The sequence below is a fragment of the Onychostruthus taczanowskii genome, unplaced genomic scaffold, assembly GCF_017590055.1.
Source record: "Onychostruthus taczanowskii isolate IOZ18803 unplaced genomic scaffold, ASM1759005v1 scaffold19, whole genome shotgun sequence".
Lineage (NCBI taxonomy): Eukaryota > Metazoa > Chordata > Aves > Passeriformes > Passeridae > Onychostruthus > Onychostruthus taczanowskii.
The window spans coordinates 8,388,935-8,406,928 of NW_024499128.1; the positions used below are offsets into that span (position 1 = coordinate 8,388,935).

General features: G+C 49.9%; 1 protein-coding gene across 1 annotated transcript in view; it reads right to left on the reverse strand.

Moving 5' to 3' along the window:
- The window catches only part of ADAP1 (ArfGAP with dual PH domains 1), a 52,517-nt gene extending 35,412 nt beyond the window's left edge, over positions 1-17,105 (reverse strand). The window contains exons 1-3 of the mRNA XM_041401476.1: positions 16,950-17,105; positions 6,513-6,643; positions 4,553-4,644 (exon numbers count right to left, since the gene is read on the reverse strand). Of these exons, the coding sequence (XP_041257410.1) occupies positions 4,553-4,644; positions 6,513-6,643; positions 16,950-17,034 (308 nt within the window). The 5' untranslated portion in view covers positions 17,035-17,105. The remainder of the gene's footprint in view (positions 1-4,552; positions 4,645-6,512; positions 6,644-16,949) is intronic.
- Between the last annotated feature and the right edge of the window lie 889 nt (positions 17,106-17,994).

The following is a 17,994-nucleotide window of genomic DNA, read 5'->3' on the forward strand; positions in this document are numbered from 1 at the left end:
TCTGGAATTTGTCAGAGGGTTTTCCAGCAAAAGCCAACATGCTTTCCACGGGCAGCTTGGTGGATGCAGCTATGCCAGGTTTCTGTCAAACAACTGCTCTAATGCAATTTTAAGTCAGAGTCCAAATTCTTTGCTCAGACTACAAGGAGAGCCACTGCAGCATAAAAAGCCTGTCTAGCTTCACACTCTCTTCCTATCTAGTAAGGTCTTGCTGTGAGGACTTGCTTTTAAAGAGCTTTGTGGAGGCATGAGACAGCTGGGGGCTTCTTCAGGCTCTCTGTGCATCACCTCAGCTTGCAGAGCCTGAGGATTGATGTGCCACCCCCCTGCCAAGAGCAGCACCCCACAGCAAGCTGCCAGAGGAGAGCAAAAAGACAGGGGTTTGGCTCTCAAGGCATAAAGCCCTTGCATTATGATTTGAAGAAGTTAAAACTGATTCTGAGTATGCAAAATCACAACATTCTCAGTTAAAAAGCTAGCAGGTTCCTTTTTTTATTGATTGCTTTACATGCACTGTCCACTACACCCCAACACTATTTTTCAGAACAGTTAAACACCAATTAAAAACATGTAGGAAACAGCCTCTGTTAGTACTACCTCAACCTTGCAGCAATTTCCTTTGGAAATGAAAGGAATCAATATGAATTAACAGGTTTACAAGCTAACAGCAAAGGGAAAATGAACAAGAAGAGAAAATCCTGTGGCTGGTCAGGATTGAAGGACTGGGCAGATCTCAGCACTTGGGTGACTCGAAGAATTCCCGAGGCTGAGTGCCCAGTTTGAGGCACCAAGGAGGCTCCACCACCTGGGAATGAAGTGATGAGCAGCCACTCCCAGTGGCCACACTGCAGCACCTGAAACTTTACATCCAAGACTTCTGAAAGCTGTGAATGAAAAATCTGAAAACGCTTATTAATAACTAGGAACCTCAGCAAATCTCAATTTTACCCCGTGGACATTATGTAATGAAGGTTTTATATCTATAAAGTTTTTTATCTATTTATTTTATAATTTTTTATTATTTATTTCATATTTATCTATGAAATACTGGCAAAAGGAGGTGACAGAGGAGGTGGTGAGAAGTTTGCATCCCTGAGTGCCACAATGCCCAGGCATGGCAGAGGAGGGGCCATGCTGACCTTCCCACACCAGACTGAGGTGATGGGCTTGGTAACTCCTCTACCAAATGTACCAAACTTCAAATGACAAAAAAAAAAAAAAAAATCCAGAGATCTACCAGGCAATTTTTCCCTCTGCACATCTCAATCAACACAAAAAGGCACTTCAGCTAATAACTGTTGTTTTTGGACGAGTACAGGGATGACTCCTCAGGACGTGTGCCCCTCCCTGCCTGAGGTCTCCTCTCGCTGCAGATGCCACAGAGCCAGCCCAGCCCAGGCCATCCCACCCTGCCCCAATCTGCTGTGCTGACAGGCAGCACCCTGAGCTGCTCTGCACGAGGAGCAGATGTAGCTGCCACTTATCCAAGCAGAGACAGGAGCAGAGCAAAGCACTGCAGCTCGCTCTCAATTCCACGGGATGAGGCTCTGCATTCCCAAATCAAGCAACAGAAAACCATGGTAAGTGTTGGGCAGGGACAGGGATGTACTGCCAGCTCTGCAAAAGCCCAGTAAGAGATTATCTCACTTTCTTCTATCAGTTTTCAGCCAAGTAAAAGACTGAACAAAGCCTTTTTCCGTTGCTTTTACTCAAGATGAGTACCTGCTGCTGAGTGGTGACTCAAAACTCAGCCATGTGCTTGCAATGCAGCTGCCCCACAAAAATCTGTTTCACAGCTCTCCATCTGCTGCTGTGGTGTACCAAGCTGGGCCATGACCCTTTGTGACCATCCAGAGAGAGCTTTTGTGGTTTAAATTCCACACCCAAAGCTCTTTGGGCCAACATTGCGGTGGTGTGGGAATATCCCAGAGTCTGGGACTCATTTCACTGCTAGAAACTCCCCAGAGGAACAGGAGCTGGCTCTGGTCACCATCCCTGGGGCATGGATGTTGGCAGACAGAGAAGATGAGAGGAAAGGGGATTTTTTTGTTTGTTTGTTTGTTTTGGGGTTTTTTTTGGTTTGTTGGGTTTTTTTTTTGGTGGGGTAATTTCACCTACGAACTTTCCCTGGGCAATTCCAGAGCACCCTTCCAACTCCTCTGACCTTTGCCAAGTGTCATGCAGAATCAGAAAGCTACAATGGGGTTTTGAAGGATACAGAAGCCAAATCCAGCAGGCAAACACCATGAATTTCCCAAAGAGACAACCACAACGTTGTATGCAGGAAGGAAAAAGGACAAGCTGGCACGACAGCACTTCTTCCCTCTTGCCCCAAACTTCACAATTCTTCATGCAGCCAAAGCAGAGGGATTCCAGAAACAGCATTATACAATTGAGAAGCTTCAAATGAACCAACAGCTGCCCAGGCACTGCAGCTGTCCAGCACGTGCTGCTGTTGGAATTAGAAGCACCAAAATCTCTCAGTGCTGTAGAGCTTTGGAATCATTGGTTGGAATCATTGGCAGCGCTGGATGGAGGTGTCACCCATGGCAAAGCCTTCCCAGGGCTGCAGGCTGGGAACAGCTCATGCTATTGCAGTGACTGGACTGCAGCGAGGCGGGGAAAAAGCTAAATATACATCCCTGTAAAAAGCAGCACTCCCCTGCACTTGTTCAGCATGCCTCTGCTGAGAGAGCCCTGAACTAGAGAAAGAAAAGCACAACTGGGCACAGCATCCTTGAGACACTGCCAGGGTGAAATGTGCCCACAGTGCTGATCCTGCAGCAGTACCAGGAGATTCTCTGCTCCTCTGAGAGGTCACATCCATCCCACTGCATCCTGCTGTTATGGCAGGGACCCAGCAGGGCTGGTCCAGAGAGACCCTGCCAGAGCAGAGCCCCAGGCTGAGCACAGGAATCAGCCATGCAGGGAATTGTCCCAGTGCAGAACAGGCACAAGAAGCTGGGACCAGAAAAGGGTCAGAAATTAATCTTCTTGCTGCTCCCAGGAAGACTGGCCTCACACCATCCTCCCAGGGAATCAGTAAATAACCAAAAAGAAAGAACAAAAATCCTTTCAATGCCCTGCTCCAGCTCCTCACAGGTTCCCAGCCCAGCACAGTGATGCTCCATCAGCCATGGGCACAGGCTGTGGATGGAGTGGCTGCCCCAGCAGGGTCCCTGTGAGCTCACACAGCCCTGGCAGGGTCCCTGTGAGCTCACACAGCCTGGCAGGGTCCCTGTGAGCTCAGAGAACCCAGGCAGGGTCCCTGTGAGCTCAGAGAGCCCAGCAGGGCTGTGGCTGGAGCTGAGGCACTGCCTGGCAGAGCTCCCCAGGGTGACACAGCTCTGCAGGCTGGAGGGAGGAACAGCAGAGCACAAGGCTGAGCTGCACTGGCCAAGCAGGACACACCACCCGAGCATCGAGGCAGCCACAGACGCTGCTGCCAGCCCCACAGCAGCAGGAATGCTCCTGGTCCCAAAGCTGCCTGAGAGCAGGAGCAGCTCCTGCTGTCCCTGACTGTGCAAGGAGGGCCAGGTGTGACTGGCAGCCAGGTCTCAGGACACCCCAAGCTGCCAGGCTCCTCCAGCACGAGCTCTGCATGCCTCGGGCAGGGAGAGGCCATGGAAAGAACCAGGCCACGGAAAGAACCAGAACTCTGCTCCTGGACAGCCTGAGTGCCATCAGATAGGCAGCATCTAACTGAACTTACCTGAGACTTGGGAGTAAACAGAGCCAAAATCCCCTAGAATTTTGTTTCTCATACCAATCTTGCTTCTCCAACCCCAACACGACAAGCACATACAAGTCCCAAAATGGCACAGCCAAACTGCTGGGATTCTGCAGCTCAGAACATTGCATAAAGGGATGCTTTTATCTTGTCAGGCCAGGCAGCTCCACTCACACAAAAATTAAAAAAACACCTTAGTGCACAGCAGGGCTGGACCCTAAAAGCCAAATTCAGTCCATCCCCTTGCACCTTGGATGGTTCAGCACGTTCTGGCTGCTCAGCTCCTTGCTCCACAAAGATTCCACCCAGATTCCTAGGGAGGCTCCTCCACACTGCATGGGAGACACAGCCTCTCAGCTGCCTCCCTGGAGGAGATTATTTGTCATCTAGGTGAAAAAAAACAAAAAAAAAACAACACAAACCCCCAGTATTTTGCATTACAAATGACCCAGCATCTCACACAGCAGATTAGCAACCTCTGCCGTGATGCAGAAGGGAGATTTGGAAAGGCAGAGGAAATCAATGGGTAGAAATTGGCATTCTTGCAGCTCTAGAAACTTGGAAGAGCCTGGGGAACAGACAAACTATTGACTCCCCTGCATCATCTCAACTGTACTTATTAAATAAGATCCCACACGTAGCATAAACTCTACCATATGCGTGCAGAAGGAAAAACATTTTCAGGATCTTTTATAAATGAAGCCTCCACTGTGGCAAAAAAAAACCAAAAAACAAAAAGTCTTAAGCTAAAACTAATGTATTACAGAGGCTGCAGCTGCACAAACAAATAAATGTTGTTTACCAGCAGAGGTATTTACTTACTGGCAGTCAAGATACGTTGGTTTATAATAAAACGGTGGCATTTTAGATTCATATTTTGCTTTTGCTACATTGTTTCCATTCGAGGCCATAAACTGTAAAAAGAGAAAAAAAAAACAAAACAGAAAGAATTAAGGAAATGTTAACAGTATTTTCTTTCATTCTCTTTTACTTCTACAGAGCAATTAAATTATTGGGATGGGGGACCTGTTGTCTTACTGAGAGGTTTGCCCAGGGCTGTGCACAGAAGGGTTGCTGCAAATAAATATTGGTTATTATTGATAGGGGTCCTACAGCTTAAAATGATGCTGAGGACACGTCCCAGCCCCACCTGCATGACCCCCACAGGAGCAGGAGGCAGCACACAGTGGCATTTCCCCTTCAGGAATGGATCCCAGGAATCCAAGGTGGGGATTAGGTACCCAGAGGGAAAAACCTCCCTCTGGCTTTTAGGCTCCATGTGTTACAGCTCCAGCAGGGTGATAGCCTCTGACAACACATCCTGTGCCTCAGATCACATCACTTGTGCCAAAAGGATGAGTTTGTTTTTGCAAAGTCATTGCAGCTACCTCAGGAAGGAGCTTGAAGTGCTAGACAAATAAATAAATAAACAAACAAACAAATACATAAAAGTTCTATCTCCCCTGACAGCCTTCCTTTCCAATAAATAAATATATAATGTTTCTATCTCCCCTGACAGCCCTCCTTTTCTTCTAATACACAAATAGCTGGTTGAGAACTCAGCAAAGAAAACTACTTATTTCCTTATTCATATATTGTGTTTATTGAAATTCACTTTATAGGTGTACAAACCCCATTCTTTTCCAGGCAGCCATGCTAAATACATTTTGGTTTGTGTCAAATGCCAAGCATACAAACAGAACAAGCAGCTAAGCTTTTTTAAATTTTTTTTTTTATTACTGTCATGGTTTTGAATTTCTCACATTTATATATTCAATCTATTCCCCCAAAAAATACCAGGGAAGGAAAAACCCATGCAACACTAAGGCCTATTGTCAAAAAATACACAACTCCATGGGGTGCAGCTTTCAGAAAAACCTCAACTCTACACACAGAAGACAGAAATCAATGACTGGTGGAGTTCTTCATGCCTTTGAAGACATCAGCAGTCAAAGCAGAAAGGTTTCCTGGGTGCCTTTAGCAGCACCACTCAAATCCAGGCTGGTGTGGGGCATAAATAGAGAGAATTTATAATGTGAGGGTTTGGTTTTTCAAGCTGTGAATTCAAGAGGAACAAAGCCAGAGAGAGCTGAGCTGGGTAGGGGGGATGGCAGACCAGAGGTCTAGTCTAGACTAGAGATACCATGAGAAACAAGAGAAGACAATTCATTAACATTTAGTAATTTCTGCATGCTATTTCACTGACATCTTTACAGGGGTGGGGAAATCCTTCACTAAATGGGTGTTCTACCCCAACCAGCACCATGACCTCCTTCCCACATTCATTATCTAGGCACACTTCCCAAAATCCCTGTCACCATGATATTTTATGAAAAATCCTTTTCTAGGATTTTTCTCTCTTGAGGAGCTGAAGGCCTCAAGAAAGAAATGTAAGCAATAACTATCTGGGATGCAACAGGTGCAGCTGTGATTGGTGCATGTTGGTTGTTTCTAATTAATGGCCAATCACAGATGCAGCTGCATCGGACTCTGAGAGTCACGAGTTTTTGTTATTCATTCTATTCTTATTCCTTCTAGCTTTCTGATAAATCTTTTCTCTCTATTCTTTTAATGCAGTTTTAATGTATCCTTTTAATATAATACATACCATAATATAACAAACCACCCTTCTGAACGGAGAGTCAGAGCTCGCGTCTCCACACATAAAACATCAAACACAACAAATCCCATTTCTTGTGGAAGGAAGGGCACCTCCAGGGAGGGTTCCACAGGGAAGAGCCCAAAGGCCTGGTCTGGCCCCTGGCAGGGCAGGGGCACCTACCTCCACCTGGGCATCGTCCCAGTCGTCCAGGCACACCGACTTGACCCGGCTGACCTGCGGGATGCCGCGGTGGATCCCCGAGCAGCTCAGGCAGATGAAGATCCCAAGGCTGTGCGACGCCCAGTCCGGGTCTGGAAGCAAGAAGGAAAAGGGGGAATTGTACTTGACTGATCTTTTGGATGCAGGGAAGCAGGAGGAAGAGAGAGGGTGTGGCAGGGGAGTTCAGGAGTCAACAGGTCTGATGTCCCCGAGTCTAAAGGCATCCGATAAATAGACAAGGAAAATAAATGTTTCTGTTGATAGGAATACAAATTAAACTAACCATTAGCAGATCTGCAATCCCCAATGCAGCTGTTATTCTCCAAACCCCAATATACAGACAGCTACATGTGCCCAAGACCTCCATAGCTCACTCCATGCTCCCACAAAGAGAAGAAGGGAATATCCTTCTTTCATGAGGAAATTCCACCCGAACACTGCATGGAACAGAAACTACATCAGCCCAGGGAAGACACTGTGCTGCTCCCTTCTAATTTATTTATTACATGTGCTCCACACAGAGACTTTCCTCCCACAGCTGCAGCTCCCACAGCAGCCCGGCCCTCCATGCCAGGAGGTTTCCAGCCCTTGCCTCAAAGGAAAAATGCTGCCAGTGGTAGCTCTGTACTTTCTCTGAGCAAAACACGCACTGTTTACAGCCCCGGGCTGACATCTCACACAAAGCACTGTAAACACAGTCCCTTGCCTCCAAATTCCTCCCTGGGAGAAGCAGTGCCCGAAGCAGGGAGACAGAGGGACAGGAGGAGGGCAGGGGCCAGGAGCAGGACACATCCAGCAGTGTCCCTGGCACTGCCTTGCCAAGAAAGCCAATACAGGGATCTTTGTTTGAACTCCAAGGCAAATGTCAGCGCCTGCGGCTCCAGCTGCGCCCCAGCAGAACGAGCTTCACTGCAGGTCACCCAGCCAGACAAAAACCCTCCATCCTCCCCAAACCCCCGGGCTGGGAGCCCCTCAGCTGACCCATGGCATCGGGCTGGGTAAGGGCAGGTCTTCCCCTCCCACAGCCCCTCATCATCCTTTTATTCCCCCACTGTGATCACCCTGAACCTCACTGCCCACAGCACAGCAATTATTTACATAAGGCAAGGGAACTTCCTCCTCCTAATCCATCTTTAATGCCCTGGCTGTGTCAGGGCAGGGAGCAGGCTGGCATGGGGCAGCTCAGCTCCTGAGGGGTAACCAAGGGCTGCCAGCAGCTTGCCTGCAGGGACAGCCACCAGCCTCCCCCAGCACACCCTAGGGAAGAGCAATTAATCTCTCCAGAGGTGGCTCTGCTCAGATGAAAACCCCAGTGCTAAATGAGGATTCTCACCAGACACAGCTGGGTGCCCACATGGGAGAGGGGAGCAAATTCCCTAGCTGACAGCAGACACAAAGGTGGGGTTTTTCCTATTTCACATGGTGTCCTCTCCTCACCAGAGACCCCAGTGCAACAACTCAAGCCTGCTGATGGTAGTTTGTACAAAACCAGTCAGTTCAAGTACAAAACCAGTCAGGTTGATCTAAGGGCCTCGTGCTGCCCACCCTGCTGCTTCCACAAGCACTGGGTGACTCAGCTCCACGCCCCATCCCAGATTAGGGCCCCCACTCATTCCCACCTCAAGACCTCAAAGCCAGTTATTGGGCTGTAGGCTGGCAGCAAGAATCAAGAGTTTTGCATGCTCAGGCACTTTCTGTGCTCTAACTCATCATGTCATCCTCTCTCATCCCAAAACATGTTTGTAACCAAAGCCTGGAACCCTCCAAACTTCCTGCCACAAAAACATCCACAGGTTCAGCACTGCTGAGGGGTCTCAAAGGGTGCAGGTCAGGCAAGGTGACAGCAGCAGGGTCTCGTGTTCAAGGAGCCATCACTGCCCTTAATGCAGAGGATCAGACACACCAAAGGGTGCAGGTCTGGCAAGGTGACAGCAGCAGGTCTCATGTTCAAGGAGCCATCACTGCCCTTAATGCAGAGGATCAGACACATGGTCAGAGGGTCCAGAGGACAGAGCTGTGGCAGTGTGAGGAAGCTGAGGCAGCAAAGCTTGGAGCTGGGTCCCTGGGCTCAGCACAGCCACTCCAGGATAACTGAGCTTCGATCCTTCCCAGAGCAGTGAGATCTGATCAAAGCACTGCCCAACCCAGGGAAACAGGTCTCAAAGTATGCACTGGCCAATAAAACATGATTTATTGGGAGTCCCAATGCCTCTTTAATGTTACCAGATTTATCTCAGGCATGCAGGTGGATTTCTTCATGCTGTCTGCAGTTTTGTGGAGTCAGGCTTCCAAAGTCCTGCCCAGGAGGTAACCCCTCCCCTGCCTGCAGTGCTGAGTGTGATAGGACAGCAGACTGCACACCTTCCCCAGCCTGGGAGGGGGACACAATCTGCTGGAGGAACATCCTGCAAGAAGATCCTGGAGGAGACTCCAGCTGCAGTGGCCACCAAGTCAGCTCATATCCAAGCTGTCCCTCCTTGGCATGTGCAAACAGCACCTCAAGCAACAGTTTTCAGTCACACCTGGGCTTTAGAGCATCCTCCTCACACCAACAGGCTCTTCTGCAGACCAGACTCTTAAACATGCTTCCCCCTGCTCCACACCTTGGCAAGCCTTGTCTAAATAAGCAAACAGAAGCTGGATTACATCCCAGGGTACATACACACACCTACATCCCATCGTGCACACAGGGTCACCCACGTGTGGCTGCCAGAGGGTGACAGTCCTTCAGAGGAGCAGAGACAATGGGGTCAGTGGTGACCCAGCCCTGAAGGGATGTTCTCAGCTTGTTCTTATAACCCACAGCCAGTGGCCATCTCCTCCTGCTCACCTTCCCTTCAGCATTTCCCCTCCTGCCTAGACCCAAATCCGTGTCCACCCAACACCACCAGTGCCCTACACAGATTTTAAGGAGCGCCACGACAGAGATGCACATTTCACCTGCCCCACCAGACCTGCCCCCAGCCACTCACATCTCAAACAGGTATTAATAATTAATAATATCCTCCTCACTGCTCTTCTGGTTTCAGAAACATGTCTTTTGTGGCAAGGGTGGGTGGAGGAACTGTGGATGCTCAGCTGGTTGTGTGATGCTCTCCAGTCACAGCCCAAAACCACCCACATGTGGCAGCTGGGTTTAGTCCCAAAGGAAACACCAGGCAGGAGGAGAGCTCAAAGACCTCAGGTACTGACCTAGCCCGACCCAAAAAATTGCTGGGTAGTGAGAACCCCCAGAACAAACTGATCTGCCAGGGCGAGTCTCTCTGAAATGCCACCGTCACCATAATTTGAGATTTCTCATGGCTCTTGCTCTCCTGGCTGAGGACCTCTAACAGAAAGCAAGGCAGCCCAAACCTTTGCAGGCTTCAGCTGAAAGCCAAAAGGAATTTCTCAGCATCATCTGCACAAACCAAAGGATTACAGAGCCATGCAGGCCCTCGGGCTCGTGCTGCCCTGTGACCTCCCCGTGGCCAGGAAGCAGGGGGTGGAGGACTCCCCAACTCCAGCTGCTGGGGACTGCCAACGCTGCTTCCCCTTGTCCCCACTCCCTGCACTCGTGACCCCGTTTTCAAAGAAGCCCAGGGAGGAGACAGCCACAGCCCCATGTCTGCAGGGGCTGGTGACACAGCAGCCAGGGCTGCAGGGATGCTTCTCCAGAGCCTTTTAAGGCCTTTGGGGCTCTCAGAGGCTGTGCTGCTCCCCAAACACATCATGGTCCCTCTCTCTGCTCTCCAGAACAAATTCTCAGCTCGGGGACATGGTGGATAACGCCAGTGATTCCCCAGCCTTGGCTTATCATGTCGCTCTGATTTTTTAAGATTCTCTAAACCTTCTGATGTTTACATCCTTGTAGCAAACTTTCTCACACACTTTCTGTAAATAACTTATTGTTTTGCATTCTTTTATAGAGGAGAAATTCGATGGACTGTTGGTTTGTCCAGTGTCATTGGAGAGGTGGCACTTTCACCCTCCAAGCCACTGTCACTTTTGGAAATCTGTAAGTGTTGGAGTCACAAAATAAACTTCCCCTTTTACCTTGAGAACAGCAGTGTGTTCGCATCGTGTCCTACAGTGACATCATCACAGACCCCAATCCCTCAAACTACTGCACCAGAGATTAGACATCATCTTATCAAACATGAAAATAAATTTTCATAAGTGTCTTCACGCAAAACAGTGAATTTTGGGGCAGCACCATTAGTTTAGTGAGCCAGTGACCCCGGGGTGCACGGCTGGCAAGTGGAGGCCTCCACAGAGAGGTGAAGTCCACCTTGCTGCTGGACACTTCAACAGCTGCAACACATTCTCCATGCTGAGCATTACTGAGAGCTCAGGAATTTTATTATTCTGTCTGGGCATGTGCCAAAAAAGTGCAAAGAAATGGCAATATGTCATAACCTGGGCTTTTTGGGCATTGCTCGAAAAAGATGATTTTTTTCCTAAGCCTCCCGAATTTTGAGCAAACAGCAGTGAAGCCTAATGAAAACTCTCCAGCATGCCTAAGTTCCACAAAAATTACTTTATTCCATTATTTCAAGCCAAAAGGAATAAAAATGAACGATGAACAACGGGAACATTAAACCAAATACACTGCTGTAAGTGCAGAAAGACTCTTATCCTGAATGACCAATTCCAGCCCTAAAAGGCTTTCACTGCCCAGTGTGGTAGAGATTCCTGGTAACTTATAAACAGATCATAATGCCTTTCAAAATAAAGACATGAGTCAGCTTCATTTTAAAAATTAAAGAAACAAACATAGCTAAACTAAGCTCAGGAGAAGGGCACTGGGCTGGTATTTTCCCATCTTATTCATCTGAAAGCAAAGGCAAAGCCAGAGATTAGAGAAGCACCCAAAACAAAACTAAACCACTTGGGCAACACAGCTAAATTCAGAAATTAACTTGTCCCCCAGCCCTTTTTACCACCACAAGCCTCAGGAAAAGCCAGCACAGTGAACCATGAACACCACAGCTTGTACCCAGCATTCCTGAACTTGGGGAAAAAGAAAAAAATGAAGGCTAGACACAGAAAATATTACGGAAGAAAAAACAACATAAGACACAGGACAACTTATAGAAACCAGAGATGAGAAGCTGGATAGTAATGGAATTTTTAAAAAAATAAATAATCAGTATTTCCTGTAACCAGAATATAAACATGGGGTTCCAGATTGAAAATCCCTAGATGCCATCAATCCAAAATCCCATGAAGCAGAGCAGCAAGAGGCTCAAAGCAGACAAGAGCAAGAACTCAGAGTCCCAAAATTTGGATGCTCATGCTCCACCTTTTGCCTTAAACTACATTTATCACTACCTATAGCACAATATGATTACCAAGGCAAACATCTGAAGCCAATGCACAGCAACACATCCCCAACCCATCCTTCAGCACACCAATGATGCCTGACCCTGCTGCACCCCTGCCACCCCAGCTGGCTGGGATGCAGATTCACTGGATTTTCCTGAACCCACTCCTGGGGTGATAAAGAGGTTTGCAGGCAGACAAAGCCTCTTTCACCCTGCACTAGAAATGTGACTCGTTGATACAGGGTAGAACCGCAGGGATTTCAGTGCAATCCACACAAGCACAAAGCCTTTCCTGCTTGCTGCTCATTTCCTCCATGCCCGAGACAGAGAACCTCGTGTTCAGCACCGAAGTTCTGCAGCTATTTACTCTGGGGAAGGATCAGGAGGCTGATAAACAGACCCCGGTCATGCATGTTGAGAAACAACAATAAAAGAGTTAACACTGAAGTCAAACCACCTCCCACCAACTCTCCTCTCTAAGTAGGAAAATTTTTCAGTGAAGGCACTAAACTTGCCAAGGTCCTTTAATTCAGCTGGCAGGTCCCACAGCCCCCTCTCACTGTCTGCAGCCCACGACTGTGCTGCAGCCCAAGCACCGGGGCCGGACCAAAACCACCATCACATTAAACCTCCTTTGTTCCAAAAAGCCCTTTTTCCCCTGCAGAAAGTGGCATTGAGCTAAACACAGCTGCTGTGGGACTTTCTAATTATTTTTTTTTCTTTCTTACCCATCTGCTTACAGCTGGAGAGAAGGAAAAAAAAAATAAAAATTCAGTATTTAAGTGAGAGGACAATGGAGGTGCAGGAACAAGTTTCCACTTTGAGCTGGATGATGAAAATCCCGTTTCAAGCCATTAGAGCAGCAGAGCTCCGGAACAGCTTTCCAGTGGGAGGCAGAGGGGCAGGAGAGGGAAGAGCGGCGAGGCAGAGCCCCATCACTCCCCGAGGGCAGGGGCAGCCCTTGGCAGGACCCGAAACTCAGTCGCCTTCCCCATCTGGGATTTCAGGAGCAGAGGTTGCAGGGAGGAAGGAGAGGGCTGAGATTAAAGCAGTGCCCTCCTCAATCCCGAGAAAATCAAGCGACCCCCAGCGCTCAGGGCTTCCCTCTAATCACCGCCCTCACTCGCTGACATCCAGGGAGTGGAAAAGCTTCACCTGCTGTAGAACTGAGAAGGAAAAGGTGTTTACAAGCACCTCGGCCACCCTCAGGCTTCCAGAGGGTTCTGTCACACCAGAACAGCAGATCTGCTCGGCTCTGCAGCACAAAGCTCCAATTCCAGACTCCCCTCCAGCATGAGCCTTCTGCTCTTCCTCCATCCTTCACCCCCTCGGGGCCTCAGGCACAGAGGCCAGTATTAGCCAGGATCCATGTCCCAGTAATCCATCCCAAATAAGAAAGATGAAATGATAACAAGCCATGTAAACTGCTGCTGGAGGGTTTAAACTGCAGGATTGCTTTGATGGGATTTCCATTTCTGTCTTCAGAGCCTCTCTGTCCTCCTACAATGTAAAATAATTCTCACTCCATGGAAACACGAGCCTAAGTCATAGAAAAATAAAGAGAGAAATACTCAAGGTCTTGTTATGCCCTGAGATAACCATCCGTCTTATGATGTGAGGAAAGATTGCCTGAGACAAAGAATCATTTAGAAAAAGAAAAGGCTGAACTGCCACATTAGTCTTGACGAAAAAAAGATTATTCTAATGCACAGAGAGCCATTACACACCAGCAATTCAGTAACATTGCTCAGTTTGCACTCAAGACTGCATTTACCATGCTGTCTTCACTGAGAAAGCACAGCTTTAAACCCACAAAAAACACCACACCGAGGATACAGAAGTGTGTAATGACAGAGGACCCAAAGCCCCATCTAATGATTTTATTAGTGGCTCCTACCCCAGAATTCAGTCCCAAAGATGTAACCAAGGCAGTCTCATTATGCATTACAGATCGATGACACTTTTTGCAACTGAAATGCCTTTTATTCAAAACAACATTTCTTTGCAATTTAAGGTTTTATAAAAATGCAATTAACAAAAACCTAAAAAAAAAATTCCAAACACAAAAAACCTGCAAGTGAAAAATGTAATCTCTCAGTTATTTTACACTCTGATTTTCACTTTCTACTTTAGCATCCTTCCTGCATTCCCAGCTGCCATGGCCAGACTGTTCTGTCCACCTCAGACATCCCTCAAAATCTGTTTGAAACCCCTGGTTTTGCACAAGAGATTTTTTTTTTTATTTTTTATTTTTTTTTTTTTTGCCAGACATACACACAGGTCTTGGGGAAGACCCAGATCTGACCTTCCTGAGCACCACACTCAACAGCCCATTCCCACCCAGGTGCAAGTGTGCCCATCCTGTGCACAGACCAGGGGAACACACCTTGGGCAGCACAGCCTTACAGGGCTGGGCCACTTCAATAATCCTCTGTCGTGATTAAGTGGCAAATTCTGGCACAGCAGCAGGTTGTGCCCAGATGTCCCCAAGGACATGGGGTGATCCTGCAGGGGATGAAGTTATTTACCCAGCCCAGGAGGAAAAGCCTCCCTTGATGCCCCATGTCTGTCCCTGGCTTTGGCTTTGGTATGGTCACAGCTCAGCCCAGCGATGCCATGCTGAGAGCTCCACTGCACCAGGGGTTTGTGACAGGACACAGAATACCTGGAACAAGCTGTGGCTTCAGGGCTCTGGCTACTGAGCCTCTCCCAAATGCCAAAGCAGTAACAAAAGAAAATAACCTTTTTTGACAGCAGGGAAGGAAAAAAACAAACAAACTTTCACTGGCTGGCTGATTTCTCGAACAAATATTTCCAAAAGAAAAAGAAAACCCAGCTGGCTTCCAAATACACAAATTAAAGCAACTAACAGAATTTTCCCCTGTTACATTTCCAACCCATCCTATTCTTTGTTAGGAGCATCCCTGAGCTAAATGGCTCCCTCTTATAATGGATCTCATGGATCCTGTACTAACAGAGTATTTCAGGGAAAGGCACTCACCCACCTGAGAAACAGCAACAGCAAACCCTGATTTTAGCTTCCTCCCAGCTGTACCAGATCAGCCCTACGGTGATACTCACATGTGGGCAAGCACAACTCTGCCCTGCTTCCCTCATCTTCTGTTCATTCCACACCCTCCCTCTTCCTTCCTGCTCACTTCATTTTTCCTGCTTTGGTACTTTTCCAGTGTCAGCTGCCACCTTTATCTTTTTGTGCATCCCACTTCTCAGCAAAGAACATTCTTGCACCCCTTTCTGGAGGCCCTCTGGATACTTATCCTGCCTCTGCTGCATTACCTCATCCCCAGAAAGAGCTGGCCTGCCACACCTGCCCAGCCTGAATAACTGAATTCAGGCTGAATATTTTCTATCCTACCTACGGACACAAGTTATTATCTTGTGTTAAGTAGCCCAGGGCATCTCAAGTTTATTGTCACTCCCAGGCAGACGAGCACATTACAGCACCATGAATAGCTCTCGTTTGCCAAAGAACCTGAAGCAAAGTAAAGAAATTGGGTTGATGAACAGGGAGGTGGTCCTAAGGAATAATGCCATGAGGGTTCAGAAGAGGCTGAATGATGTTATATAGCACACCTTGACTTACAAAAGACACTGGCCCAAATTCTCCTCTCTGACTTTCAGATTCACTAAGACATCTCTGTATGCAAATGTCACCAAAACCAAAGTATGGTTTTGTTGTTCTACAAGCCCTTTAACAACAACCTCCTTATCCTGATATGAGCTATTTTATTGACCTACAGCTCCATCTCCACCCTGGTGATGCTGAGAAACTTCCCATTTTTCCTGGGGGCTTTACGTTCCACACCCACAGGGCGAAGGAGAACCACCCTGCTGATCTGAACGGCCCAGGTTTGTAAAGTTTTCTCCAGGAAGGAACAATTTAGGCAGACACCTACACGGGGAGCCCAAGCTGTGCTCTGCAAGACACCTCCGAGGTGGGCTGGTACAGGCAGACAGCAGCAGCCGGCAGCAGATGGGTGGGAGCAGGCAGAGCGGCGCGGCGCTGCAAAGCCGTTCACGCTGCGCCCAAAGTTCTTTGTCCTTTCCAGCTGGGTACCTGAGGACACAGCGCATCTGAAAGTGAGCTGCAGTGTCCTGGGATGCAGATTAGGGATGTAAAACCACTGGGAATGGTATGAGCGGGATAGCGGTATCCAGTAGATCTTGACATCCTAAACAAATCAATAGCTGGGAAAATAGGGCTCAGCTGGATAGAGGCTGAGAAGGACATCCTTTCTACACCCCTGCTCAGAGCCCTCCGGCTCAAGATAATACAAATTGAGGTTTTTCTGTAGGGTGATTTCTTTTTCGTTTTAAAAACAGGAAAGTTACTTGCTCTGCAATTTTTCTAAGGTTGTTCTCTCAAAGACAGATTCCACCACCCCACGCAGACTCTGCTCAGCAACAGCATCACGGCCCGACCCCAAAAATTCACCACCTAAAAGGCGAAGAAGACATTCCCAGCCCAGATTTTCTCCCCTCCGCGCACGAAGACGTCTACAGGCATTCCAGCCCCGCTCCCTGCGCAGCTCAGGCACCCATCGATGGCAGCCGGGCAAAGGTTGTTGGGCAGGATGTCCGCAGCGCTGCCTCCGGTTGTCCCCATGTGTTTGCTCACTGACAGGGCAGGAGCAGCCGAGGGGACACGGAGGACACGCCGCCCCCGCAGGCAGAGCCCCCTCCGCCCGGTTACCGGCCCCGGCAGCGCTGCAGCCCGCGGGGACCCGCCGGGATGACATCAGCGCTCACGGCCGGGCGAGGAGCCGGCCCGGCCCGGGGGAAATTGGGGAAACCTCGGCCGGGGCCGCTCCGCGGGGACCGCGGCAGGGCAGCGCATCCCTCCAGCAGCCCCGGAGCATCCCCGCTGCATCCCCAGCGATGCGGAGGGGGGTCGGGCACACCCTCGGCGGGGCGCAACCCCCGCGGCTCCCGGAGAGGGCAGAGCCCCGCGCCCCGACACTACCGTGCCGAGCCGTGCCGAGCCGTGCGGTGCGGTACCGAGCCGTGCCGTGCGGTGCGGACAGGTGCAGCTGCAGCCGCCGCCCGCGCCCCCCGCCTCCCCTGCCCTTACCCGGGGCGGCGCAGTCGGCGCACGCCGCGTTCCCCGGCCGCTGGAGCAGCTCCAGCAGCGCCTTCCTGCTCCTCTCCTTCGCCATGGGGGCGGCGGGCGGCTCGGCGGGGCTGCGCTCGCTCCGCCGCGCTACGGCAGCCTCATGGCGCGGCCGGGGCGCGCTGGCGAGGCGGCGGTGCCTCCCGCCCGCCGCTGCCGGAGCCGCCCGGTGCCGCCGGTTCCGCTTCCAGCGGGCGCTGCCGGCTCCCCGCGCCGCTCGCCCGCGACCTCCAGCGGCAGCGCGTCACCGCGGCGGCCCCTACCCCCGAGGGGGTCCCCGAGATTCAGGGCATCCCATCCCGCCGGGTGTCCCCGGCACTCAGGAGTGCCTTTCCTGGTTTAATTCCTGCCCGCGCAGGGGATGCTCCGGCGGGCGCCGACTGCGCCGCCCCGGTAAGGGCAGGGGAGGCGGGGGCGCGGGCGGCGGCTGCAGCTGCACCTGTCGGTGGGAGCTGGGGGTCCTCACCTGTGCGAGGTGGCGGCTGGCAGCGACCCCAGCTCTCCCTGGGCAGGGCCTTGCCACTTAAGCGCCTGCAGGTTCATGAGCAGCACGTTTGGGATGCCCCTCTGACATCAGCAGCTTTTGGGGGTACTTGTGAAGGTCTCATGCACTCCAAAACACTCCTCTTTCACTGCTGTCCTTGCACATCACCACCAGCTTCCACGTCTGTGTCGTGGCAGGACTCTCCTCCAATGTCTTCCCACGTTTTTCACACCTCCACGGTGTCAGGGGAGTATCAAGGGGAAAACATCCCTGTGCCATCATGGGTGTCCATCTCATGCCATCTATGAAGCAAGACTCCTTGTTTTGCCAGTCAAAAACGAAAGTGTCACTCAGGGGCAGGATGTAAGAAGCTTTTGGCCAAGGAAGGGCTCAGAGCTGTGTCTCCTTAACTAAGCCCTGCTGAAACCTTCTTCTCACGTATGGGTCACCTGTGATGCTGCAATGTCCTGTTTGTGGTTCACAAGTCTCTGCTTACAAAAACAATCTTGGTTTTGCAAAGCA